At 66.0% G+C, this 11,906-nt stretch overlaps 1 protein-coding gene across 1 annotated transcript; it reads right to left on the minus strand.

Moving 5' to 3' along the window:
- Positions 1 to 5,252: 5,252 nt before the first annotated feature.
- On the minus strand, positions 5,253 to 11,312 carry LOC105697362 (protein sine oculis). Its single transcript, XM_012420626.1, has 5 exons — positions 10,728 to 11,312; positions 10,357 to 10,639; positions 10,044 to 10,278; positions 5,759 to 6,269; positions 5,253 to 5,665 (listed from the first exon to the last, which is right to left on the minus strand). The coding sequence occupies exons 1-5, from the start codon at positions 11,028 to 11,030 to the stop codon at positions 5,381 to 5,383; spliced, it is 1,617 nt and encodes a 538-aa protein (XP_012276049.1). The 5' UTR covers positions 11,031 to 11,312; the 3' UTR covers positions 5,253 to 5,380.
- Between the last annotated feature and the right edge of the window lie 594 nt (positions 11,313 to 11,906).

Genomic DNA, 11,906 nt, shown 5'->3' on the forward strand with positions numbered 1-11,906 from the left:
CGCCCCGGTCCCGGGGCGAACCTCTCCGCCGGGACGCCCTGAAGGCAGGTAGCTCCCGACGCTCGCTCGCTCGCCGGGGAAAACGACCGGGAGCGCGGGAGGACCGACGGAAGCGTCGCGTCGCCGGCCGGGCGGAGCGCGAGAGCTCTCGGCCTTCCGCGGGATCTCCAGGTAATTTGCCATGTAAATTCGAGCGGGCCGTATGATTAGGCGGGCTGCTACTAAAGGGCACTTAGGAGCCCCGAGGGCCGTCGTGCCTCGGCGCGATCGATCGGCCGATCGATCGATCGATCGGCCCGTAGATCGTGCCAGATGGTCTATAGGATATCGGGCCATTATGCGCTCGCTCGAGCATCCGTAATGAAATGAAAAAGTTACGGTACCGCCCACCGAGAGGCGGCGGGGGGGAACGAGCGGTGGATCCGGCGGGGCAGGAGACGTCGCCGGCGACGCGACGCCGCGAATTTTCCGTGGGAACGCCGGCCACCCCGCGGCCAAGGAGCGCGCCGCGGCCCGCCCGAGGAGGAAGCGAGTCGGGCGAAGGGTTGCAGCGAGTTAAAGCGTTAAGTAGCCGGTGCGTCCGCTGTCAGTCTCCGCTCTAATTAATCGTAATTGACGGCCGCGCGAAGCCTCGCACATTGACGCAGCGCCGCGCCGGCTCGCGGGGACGTTTTCGCGCCTCGAGTCCTCCGCCGTGTCTCCGGGCGCCGAGGACGCCGGCGTCGACGGACCTCTCGACGGCCTCCGATTCTCCCTCGACGAGGCGCCGCGACGCGGCGTGGTCTCTCGCATTTCTCGAAACTCCGTCAGGGGGCCCGACGCGACTTAGGCCGGCGCTGCCACTGCTGCTCCGTATTTAGATGAGTTGACTTCAATTGACGTGTACCGTGAGAATCCCGTGTTGCGCGTCGAGGACGGCCCGTCCCGCTTCCGATCGCTCTCTCTTTCTGTCGGGGCCCTTCGAGCCCTGGCAACCCTCTTTTCGGTTTCGAGGTCGCCCCCCTCCCCCCTCTACAGTCCCTCGCGAGGACGCGATCGGTGGCCTCCGTCTCCAGCGATCCCATTAAGCCCGGAACGCCGCCGGAAAGTGGCTCGAGCCGACGTAATCCAGCGGTAGGAAATGATTCCCCCTAAGGAGGTTAGGTTCGCGTCATCGCGGTCGATCTCGCATAGAGATCCAACCAGGGGAGCGCCGCGGATGACACCCCCGGCAAACGGGGTGTCGCGAAGCGACGCGCGCCGCCCATTGGGCCGCTTCCGGCCAATCGCGCGCGTCCCCCGAGCCGTCCCGGCGCCGCCGTCCCTGCGGTATGCCGAGACAGATACTCACTTTCTGAATAAAATTAATTATTTACCGGGGTGCAAGCCGTTTGCCGTTAAACGGCTTTCAAAGCCGACAGGAAAATTGATTTTGCGAGAATTATCGGGGCGGCGACGCAAACGACGGCGAGTCGATTTCGAGGGAGTGTCATTTCGAAAAACGGATTTTGTAGAGGAAATTGGTCTCAAGTGGTGAAGACGTTAATGAAAGATATGGCACGCTTTGGAGGTAACGTCGTATCGACCTTGAACAATCTGGCACTCGATGTAACAATTATTAGTCCTTTGACTGCGTAAGGCGTATGTATACGCCTAATGTTTCGTCCACTATTGCCCTGAGAAAAAAAAATTAGAATTGACCGAAACAAATACACATTGTCGCCTGGATCATGCATAATAGCAAGAAACAATTATTTCATTGCGAAGAAAATTGACGTTGACTTAAAATAATTTCCTTTACTCGGTATAACATTTCTTTGGGCGCATCTCATCGCGGGATTTTGTTGTCGGAATTTTGTCCATACGTCGGAAGGGCTTAGCAGTGAAAGGGTTAACGGCAAATAAATATCGCTTGAGGTCGACGGAAGAAAAAGATCACCGGTAACCGTTACAGGTTCGAGAAAGACATCATTCGGTAACATTTCAACTCGTCACTAGAGTACCACTAATCTTGTCAAAATCTCACTCCGAAGCGAATCAACTTCTTCCTTTTAACGAGTCTGTACGCGCAGAATATCCCGACAAGGAGGCAAACGAACTTGCCAAAGCCGAGCCTAAGAAAACCGAGCATCGTTTGCCCCTTGCCTTAATTACGTCCGATCTCGTTACGCCGACGATAGCGAGACGAGATGCGTTCGACTCATGAATGTCTTTTCTTCTCGAAAGCGATCACTTGGCTCGAAATCGGTTTAAACGAAATCCCAGCTCTGGACTGGCCAGGAAATCAATCGTTGGAAGCGTCGCGACATGGGGTGCGACCAAAATCCCGGGGACGGAATCGCGGCGGTCGTCGACGGAAGGGCACGAGGGCGGAAATATCGGGCCGCGATCGGGGCGACGCATCTCTTCGGGTGTCCCGACTCCAAGGGGGGTGCGGCGTCGACGCGGCGAAACGATCATTCGATTCATAAACGTCATCGTCGGGCGAAACGAAACGGAACGGGACGGGACGGGACGGGGACTCGTAACGACTCCGGGGAAGGGTGGACGCCGGGTGGCGGTTATCCTCGGGGCGATCGACGCTTACTTAGCGCCTCTCCCCGCGAGCCTAGATGGTTATCGGCGCCGGGGAAACCGGCGTCTCTCCCGGGACGTCTGGTCGGTCCATAAATTGATCGCCACCCGGAGGAAGCGATCGCGTCCCCTCTCGGGAAAACAATTATCCCGTTCTCCGTCGTAACGAACACTCCGCCGGGACGGAGGTCGCGCCCTTGGAGGGAGGGGCGGAAGGAGCGATCCAATTATTCGAGGGATTCGGTTACGCGGAGCGAAGCGTGCGCGATAGCGGAGGACGCGAAAGATCGGGAGGAGGAAGAAGAAGGAGGGTAAGGGGAGGGCGCCTCGGCACTCGGGGGCGTAAGGCGACACCCGAGCCACCTGCGACGCCCGGACCCCGAGGAGACGCGCGGCCTCCCGTTCGGGGAACGACGTCGCCCTTTGTCGTCTCTTCCGCCGCGAGAGCGGAAGCGGAGTCGGTCCTCTCCCCGCGGACGATTTCGTCGGAGTTCGATGGGGAACGATCCGCGACGCGACCCCGAGCCGGTTCCCGTCGACCATCGGCAGCCGCGAGCTGGGGCTCGGGCTCGGCCTCGGGGCGGGCCCCTAGTTTGAAACCCGACACCGAGTCCCCGGCGAGCTCTCTCCGTTAGCTCGCATCCTCGCGTCCTAAACTAAATCATAACCGTATTATCCGGCCTACAATGGCCCGGCCGGTGAAAAGCCGCCTGCGATCCCCGCCCGCGTCCGGGCCCGTCGACGTCGCCGTCGCCGGGCGTCGCGGGCCGCGCGGCCCGCGCGCGGAATCCTCGATGTTACGAATTAGTCCGTTCATTACACCCTCCGCGGTATCTGGTCCCCCGATCTCCCAGGTCCCCTTTCCGCTCGGCGGGACTTCCAGGTACCCGGTGCCGGTGCCCCGGTGGCTCCGAGAGAAACGAGGCTCCCGAGGTTCCTGGAAAGCGTGGGTGCCTCGTCCGGGCTCGGACGGGATCGGGATCTGGGCCCCTACAAATCATAACGCCGCGCGCGAGATACCGAGGGCTTTCCTCCTAGGGATGGAAAAGACGGGAGGAGACGCTCGGCGTCCTGCCGAAATAAATTACGCGGCGGGCCTCAGGGGCGCGCGCATAAATTAATTTCAACTGGCCGCCCGTAAATACCGGGGCCGAATCACCGCCGGCGCGTCACGATCCGAGAACGGGAGCGAGCGGGCCTTCCGGGCCGTCGCAGATGCCCGGAGGGGCCCGGGCCCCGGGCTCCGGGCCCCGGGACCCAAGAACAATGCCGAGACGTCGACGCTGCGCTCTTGGCCGGCGGGTCGCGGCCCGGCATTATTCGACGGCGGCCGGCTTTGTTGGCGCAGGGGGCAGATGCGCGGCTCACTTCGCCGTCCCGAGTTCCCGTTTCAATGCTCGGCTATTACGAGCGCCTAATGACCGCATTGTAACGGCACCGGCCTCGTTACCGCGCCTCGTTCCCGCGCCGACGGAAACGACGCCGCGAACGAGTTGTCACCTTCGATCCTCTCCTCGTGGGTCCCCCCGCCCCGTTCCGTTGGCGCGGTGCGCTAACAAGTAGCCATTGTGAGGCCCGTGTCGAGACGCTCCTCGACAGCGGTATCGCCCCCTCGGAGGGTCGGGCCCGAAGACGGGCCCCGTCCCTCTCGGCGCGCCGGGCCCGGCTCTGTGGGGTCCCGGGCTTAACTTTACGATCTCTCGAAATCCCCTCGGGCCTACGCGGCTAATAGGACCAAAATTATAACAGACCGGTGAGCGCGCGTCGACTGCTCTTATTCCGCCTGATCGCCGCCGGGAGAGCGCCCCCTCCCCCCGGGGCCCTTTCGGGCCCCTCCCACGTAGCCCGAGCAAATACATCTGGAACGGGGATCGAATGACGCCGATCGCTCCCGCGACTCGCCCGAGCTCGTCCGGGCTCGCGAGGACGCCCTCCGTCGTCCGGGTCACGGCGATGGGCCCGATATATATCCGGCACTCGGCGACGATTCGCTCGCAGATAAGGGCGCCGATCGGCACAATGGACGCGAGCTCTCAGGGTCTCGGCCAGATGCGCTTTTCTCGGGCCGGCCGATCAAAGCGGAAGAAGGAGCGCGCCCTTGCGCGTCGGATGTCGGCGATCCGTCTTCTTACCTGGCGACGCGGGCATCGGCTCCCGAGGGGCGCCGCGATCTTATCGGCCGCGACTATAGCTCTAATAGAGATCGACCCCCGGAATCCCGCCCCCGGTTTCCGGGCACCCACCTAAGGAAACTCTCCCAAGGGTTCTTTTAAATAACATCAACTTTATTCGATACAGCTCGATCGTACATGTCCATGGTTCTCTCCTCGAGTTTCGCCTTAATTACTTGTGCCGACGATAGGGTCCGTCCGCCGAGGTCCCGGAGCCCCGGCGACGCAGCCCGGGGCCTCTCGGGGTACTCGGGCGTCTTCGGAATGTTGCGGGTAGCTCGACGCCGGGACGCACGGCGAGGACCGAGTTTTACAAAAAAGGTTGTGCGTGAGACGCGCGTCCCTCCTCGGTCGTCGGTCCCGCGGGGGTGCTCCGTCTCTCCTCCCGTGCCCTCCCGGACGCGCCGGAGAGGAGGCGACCCGACGGCGACGACGACGACGGCGGCGGGGGCGACTCGCGGTCGAGTCGCGGAGGTATCTACATATGTACAGGAGAGGGTCCCGGGGCGTCCGCCGGGTCGCCCGGGGTGCACGGTGAGGTTCCACCGGGAAGCGGCGTCCTTCTCCGAGGCGCCGGATGCAGGGGCCTAGCTCCTCCTTACCGAGGATGGGTCTCCCTCGCCAGCGCCGCTCTGCGCCCAGGGTCACGCGCAGTGTCACAAGGTGTGGTAGTCCCCCAGGACCACGGGGCTGGGGTAGCCGGAGTGCGAGGTCGTCATGCCGGTGGGGCCCATCCCAGGGTAGGCAGCCATGCCGGTCCCGTTCATCGTCACGGCGTTCATGGAGTTGACGCCCTGCATGGCGTTGGGCAGGACCGAGGACGGGCCCATGGGGCCGAGGCCGCCGACGGAGGGCGCGATCGCGCCCATCTGCATGGAGCTCGCCATGTGCGGGAGCGACTTCTGCAGCTCGGCCGACGTCGGCGTGCCGATCAGGTAGTCCTGCAACGGAGAAAGAAATAGTTGATGGCGTTCCCTTCCTCCCGGCGGAGTCGAGAGGTCTGCGCTCTTCTCCGGGAGCCAGGGGGTACCGACCTGGGGCCCGTAGTACGGGATGTAGTCCAGCTGGCTCTTCTGCTGGGCGCAGCTGGGCGGAGGGGGCGCCAGGGTGGCGGTCGGGTGGACGAGGCCGTGGACGCCATGCCCGGCCTGGCCGCCCTGGCCGCCCGGCTGGAGGTGGCCCTGCAGCTGGTGGTGGAGGTTCCTCTTGTCGTCGCCGCTCTCGCTCCCGGCGTCGTGGTGCTGCACGTGGTGGGAGGAGGCGTGCGGGTGACTCAAGGTCGAGCCGTGTCCCTGGTGGTAGGAGTGCGAGCCGGACACGGAGACCGGAAGCGGGAGGTGGTACATACCGGAGGACTGCGGGTGGTCCACCATTTGCTGCTGCTGCTGCTGCTGTTGCTGCTGCTGCTGCTGGACCGCGCACGCCGACTGCTGGACCTGCTGCTGCTGCTGCTGCTGGCCGACGGCCTGCCTCCGGGCGTCGTCGCCGCTCTCGCTGCTCGAGTCCCCCGGCCCTCCCCCTTGGCTCTTGTCCTCCCGCTGGCTGCTGCGAACCACGAGTGGCCGATTACGCGAGCGAACCGGAGGCCATCTCTCGCGGAGGGGGGCGGGGGTGGAGCGGCGCTCGACACCCTCGCGCCTCGCGGTAATCGGTCGCGATTTACGAGCGAAGCGACGCGCGAGCGTCGAGGGAGCGGCGCGCCAAATTGCCGGCCGACACCTGCCGAGCCCCGAGGACGAGGGGAGGGGGCAGGGGGGGCCTCGTAAACTCGATTCAACGGGACGGACCTCCTCGGCGTCGCGGCGGCCGCGCGGACCGACCTCGAGGGTCCACCGGTCCCCGCGGCCGGGGCCGGCGATCGTTAAGCGCTTGTTTTACATGTCGTTAAACCGAACCTCCGCGATACGGTCCCGTTCCATCGACGGAATCCCGCCGGCGGAATCGACGGAAGTCCGGGAGGGAGGGAGAGAGGGAGAGAGAGAGACCGGGGTCGGAGCCGGGGCCGTCGCCCGCCGACCCGAAAGAGGTGTCCTCGGGAATGCCTTATCTCCCGAAGATCTCGCCGTAAATTTGTCCGCGCCGGGTACCCTCGAGGGCCCCGGGACGGCCGCGAGTCCTTCGAGCGTTATTTTGATTAGAATTTGTGACTCATCGGCGGATATTTATCGCGAGCCGGACCGCGCGGGGGCGCGACTCCTCGTGGCCCTCGCGGCCCCGCTCGCGGCCGGGGGTAATCTGGATTTTATGACGAGGTGGCCCCGTGCGCGTGCGCGCGAGAGAGCGCGAGCCCGATCTTATCTAAGGACCGGCCGAGTGCGCGAGCGGGCGATAAACTTATACGCGAATTAGTGGAAGCGCGGCCCGATACGATCTTCGCAGCGCGGTCAATTTATAGAGAAATTAAATTAACGATTATGCAAATCGGCAGGACCGCTCGGCCAGCGACCGACCGACCGCGTCCGTTTGCCGAATCGCGGCCGGGTCCGACCGTCCGGGTCGACGGGAGCCGAGAGAGGCCGGCAGCTGATTCCATAAGCGGATAGGTAAAATCGCCGGCCCTAAAATAATGGAGGGCAGCCTACCGTGTACACATCGCGCGAGGGCGCTGTTTGCCGAGGGCGGGCGCGGTCGGCGGTCGCCGCGCGTTTGCGGAGGATCCGCCGGGGAGGGCCGACCTCGACACCGCACGTCGGGAGGCCGTCGTCCGGGTCGGCCGACCGGCGGGCGCGCTAAAACGCTTTCGGTGTTTCGAAATTCCTTGATCCGGATTACCGGGCTGGCCGAGCACTCCGCGGTCGTCGCTCGCGGCCAGGAGGGTTCCGGACCGCCGCGGCTACGTCGGCGCTCGCCTCCGCCAAGGACCTAGACGCGAGAGCGGCGTTTTTACATAAGCCGTATTTACATAAGCCCGGCGCGGACCCGACGCGGTTCCGCGGCGGAGGAGAGCGCGTCGCGCGACGCCCAGGGAACGACCCGGCCCGAGCCGGACGGCCTCGACCGCCGTTGATTGCCGTCGCTGCAGCCGCGCGCGTTACGTAACGCGAGACGAATCGGCCGCGAGGGGGGAAGGAGGGCGGCCAAGTGACGCACGGCTCTAGGAAGCCGCGAGGGGCATTCCCGCGGCGGCGCGCGGGACGGATCCGGGCCCGCGACGCGGAAGGAGGGCCGCGCGGCGCGGCCGCGTATTCCGAGAACGGCCGAATGAATGCCCCTCTGTGTCCTTAGACGCGCCGGAGGGCGAGGGACCCTCTCCGGGCGGCCCCGGGGCCCGGGTGCCCGGTTTTTGCCGGCGTCCCAGAAAATGGCCGCGCCGCCCCTCGCCGCCATCCGGCATGGCGGCGCGACCGAGCCTCCCTCCCGTTGCGGTCGACCCTCCTCCTCCCGCTCCGCGGCCGCTTCGAGGAAAGCGGCTCGATAAGGAACGCGGCCTGTTGCGTCTCCCGCGCAATCGCTCCGCGACGGGATAACCGTCGGAGGGTCCCTCCTTCGAGATCGCCCTCTCCGCGTCGTCGAGTCGCGACGACCACCGTCGAAGATGGCGCCGCCGGCGCGCGCCGCATCCGGCCGGAGGGTGGCGCGTTAATAACGTTTTGTTGACACGGGAAGGGCGCGGAACCCATTACCGACCCCCTCGAGCACTCGACGACCCACCGCCGGTCGACGACCCCGCGGGGGCGGCTGGACCACCTCGCGTCGCGACGCTACGCGCGTCCCGCCTTGCCTCGCCGCGCGGCGCGGCGCGGAGCGGAGCGCGAGTGACTCACGCGAGATGGACCTCATATCGCGCGGCCGCGATATAAAGCCGGCGGCGTCGCAATCTGCCCGATTGTTTACGTCGAGGCGGATAACGCGGCGCCCCCCCCCCCGGTTGCGGGAGTCGAGGAGCGACACGCGGGGCGACGACAAAGGCGACCCTCCGCGCGGCAGGCGAGAGACTAGGCCGCGAGAGTCGAACCACTCGATAAGAGCCCTCGAGGGGCTCGACGCCGCTCGACGCTGCTCGACGCCCCGTCCCTCGGGAGCGGGCCGCCGCCTCCTCTCCTCGGCCGGATGCGGCCGGCTTCCGAAACCGAGGCTTTCCCGGAGAGGATTTCCTGTAATCGATCCGCGCCGGCGCCGCGAAAAACCCGCGCCGGGGTCCGACCGCCGTCGCGTCGGTCCGCGCCGCCTCTATGGCGACATACAGAAGCCATAGGAAATTCGATACGTCCCCGTGACGGGCCTCCCGCCTCCCCGGGCTTCGGTGGTGCTTCCCGCTTCCTCCCTCGCGGCCCGGCCGGCCTGGTCGCGGTCGCGGTCGCCGCGGCGACGCGCCGTCGCGGGAGCCGCGCCGCGCCGTGCCGCTTCTAAAATCGGATCTGGAGCAACGACCTTCGAAACGACGCATCCTCCTTCTCTCTCGGGGGACCCCCGGTTGCCGACGAGGGCGGACTTCCGGACGCGAGTCCGCGGATCCCGCTCTCCCCCGGACGGATTCCGCGGCGCGGCCGACGCGACGAAACGCGAGACCGAAATAGGCCCGCTCGGCCGACTCTCGTCTCTCTCTCCTCCCTCTTTCTCTCACCTCGTCTCTCTCGCGCGAGCGCGTGGAAGAGTCTTCGACGAGTCGCCGCAGTCGCCGTCTCTCTTCCCTCGCGACGGGCCGGAAGCGGAGGCCGGAAGCGGTAGCGTCCGATCGTTCCGGCGCGGGATTCTCGAGTTCCGCGGTCAAGCCCGAACGTAGCCCGGGAAGGGACGAACCGATCCGGCCGAACGACCCATCGATATCGTTACATCTTTTAGATTTGATCGCGGATTCATTCTCTTCGGTCCAAGAGCACGGCTCCATGCAGGCAAAACGCCTGGTCGGTGGGACGGAGCTTCCAACGTCGTCGCGTCGAACGTTCCCGTATCCGTATCGGAAAAAGATATTGACGCCTCCTTGGCATCAAAAAAACAGTATCGACGCGTCATTGGCATGAAAAAAGGCATCGACGTGTTTTTGGCATAAAAAAAAAGGTATCGACGCGTCTTTGGCATCAAAAAACGGTATCGACGCGTCCTCGGCATCGAAAAAGAAGCGTCGCCTCCTCGTCTCAAATCAAGATACCCCGAGCGTATACAAACAAAGCCTACATCTCGCGTCTTCTACGTGGATCAAGGGCCGCCGTGGACGAACTTCTTCGTCGATCGATTCAACGTCCGAGGAGGGGCGACGGAAGACTCGCTAAAAACTGCTTCTTCGTCGCGTCCGCTCGGTCCGACCTGACGCGAGTACCTTTCGAGGTCGAGGGAGTCGACGGGGACGGAAAGAGGCGTCTCCTCGTGCTCGATACCGACCTGTGATCCGCGGCCCGGTCGCGCTGCCTCCGGTTCTTGAACCAGTTGCTGACCTGGGTGGTGGTCAGGCCGGTGCTCTCGGCGAGCTCGCGCTTCTCCCTGGGCGAGGGGTAGGGGTTGTTGGTGTACCACTTCCTCAGGACGCTCCGCGACTTCTCCTTGAAGCAGTAGGAGGTCTCCTCGCCGTCCCAGATGGTCCTGGGGAGCGGGAACTTGCGCCTGACCCGGTACTTGCCTGCCTCGGGGAGGGGAAACGTCGTCGTTAGTCCGTCCGGGCGGGACGTAAGGGGCGCGAAGGGGCCAGAGTACCCACCGACGGCGCCGAGGGGTCTGCCGCGCAGCCTCTCGGCCTCGATGTAGTGCGCCTTGAGCCACAGGGTCTGCAGATTGTTGTGGTTCTGGGGGCTGAAGGTGTTGCTCTCGAGGATGCGGTACAGCTCCTTGAAGTTGGCGTGGTGGAAGGCGACCAGGGCCTTCGCCTTGAGCACGCTCTCGTGCCGATGGAGCCGCGCGCAGGGCGGCAGCGACCAGAGGAACCGGCCCAGCCGCTCGAGGGAGCCCGCTTGCTGCAGCACCTGGACAGACGACATCATCGCCTTGAAGACGACAGACAGGGGGGTCACACTGTTAGTCGGCACAAGAGGGCGCGATCCCCGGGCCCGGAGACCGGGCCGGGCAACGCACCTCGCAGACGCAGGCGACCTGCTCCTGGGTGAAGCCGAAGCTGGAGAGCGCGCCGTTGCCGGGGGCGGAGGGGGCGGCGGCGGCGGAGCCGGCCGGGCCGGCCGCGCCGCCGCCCGCGGAGCTGGCGGGACTGTCCTGGGGACTGTAGGCGCCGCCCGGCCCGTAGGACCCGGGCGCGTCCATGGGCCCCAGAGCCGTCGGCGTGCCCTGAGGGCTGTAGTCGGTGGCGGAGGCCAGGACGTCGATGGGCGCCGCCGCCGGGCCCGGCGTCGGCCCCGGCGCCGCTCCCCCGTAGGCCATCATCGCCTCATCGCCGGTGTCCAGGCCGGAGCGGGCGGCCGGCGCCGTCCTCTTCCTCGGCTCCACGGTGGCCGTCGGGTCGCGAGAGGTTAGGACCGCCGGCGGGGCATCTCCTCCCGGGGGAGCGGAGCCGCTTATTTTTAGAGCCGGCCCTCGGCTCTCCGAGTCCGAGTCCGAGGCCGCGCCCGGGGGATATCTCTCGGGTTACCGACGCGGTAACGGGAACCTCCCGCCGTTCTCCGGTCCGCGGTCTCGCGTTACCGGCGCACTCCCGATCCGATTAGGGGCGCACCTGCGCGCACCTGTGCGCACCCACCCGGAGCTCGCGCGAGCCCGGCGGCGCGGCCGGCGCGGCCGCGCGGCCGGCACGGCCGGCTCGGCAGCTCCGATTATAGACGCGGGAGCGCCGGCTATTCTGGGCGCCGCCGCCGCCGCCTGCCCTCCGGGGGCTCGTCGCCTCTCTCGCTCTCCGTCGGCACCTCCCGGGACCCGGCCTGCCCGACTCGGCAGGTTCGCTCTTCCTCTGGCGGAAGCCGACGGCTCGGCCGCGGTCGCGCCGCGAGAACGGGAAGCGCGTGCGCGTGTTCGCTCGACACCCGACGAAGAAACCTTCGCCTCCACGTTCCGGGGACGACTGCGGACCGGCGCATCGGCGCCTTCCGCCGCCGCCGGGACGATTGGCCGAGTGGGGCTCCCCGCTACGCCCGGGGGCGGGCCGAAGCTCGCCATTGGCCGGGGGGCGGAGGCCCCGCCCCCTGGCTCCTCGCGCGAGTCCTCGCGCTCCCTCGTCCGCCCTCGTCCTCGCTCGAGTCCTCGCCCTCGCCCTCGCCCTCGAGCGCTTCCTGCTCCGCGAGCGCGTGTCGGAAGTAACGCGAGTCG

This window comes from Orussus abietinus, unplaced genomic scaffold (genome assembly GCF_000612105.2).
Source record: "Orussus abietinus isolate OABI.00-Male unplaced genomic scaffold, Oabi_2.0 scaffold343, whole genome shotgun sequence".
NCBI classification, from domain to species: domain Eukaryota; kingdom Metazoa; phylum Arthropoda; class Insecta; order Hymenoptera; family Orussidae; genus Orussus; species Orussus abietinus.

Bases quoted from the DNA above. Each gene is read 5' to 3' on its own strand.
- LOC105697362 (XM_012420626.1), bottom strand. From the start codon at position 11,030: ATGATGGCCTACGGGGGAGCGGCGCCGGGGCCGACGCCGGGCCCGGCG. The intron at 6,270-10,043 runs GTCGGTATCGAG...CGTGGTTCGCAG, and splicing joins GACCGGGCCGCGGATCACAG to CAGCCAGCGGGAGGACAAGA. The intron at 5,666-5,758 runs GTCGGTACCCCC...TCTCCGTTGCAG, and splicing joins TCCCGTACTACGGGCCCCAG to GACTACCTGATCGGCACGCC.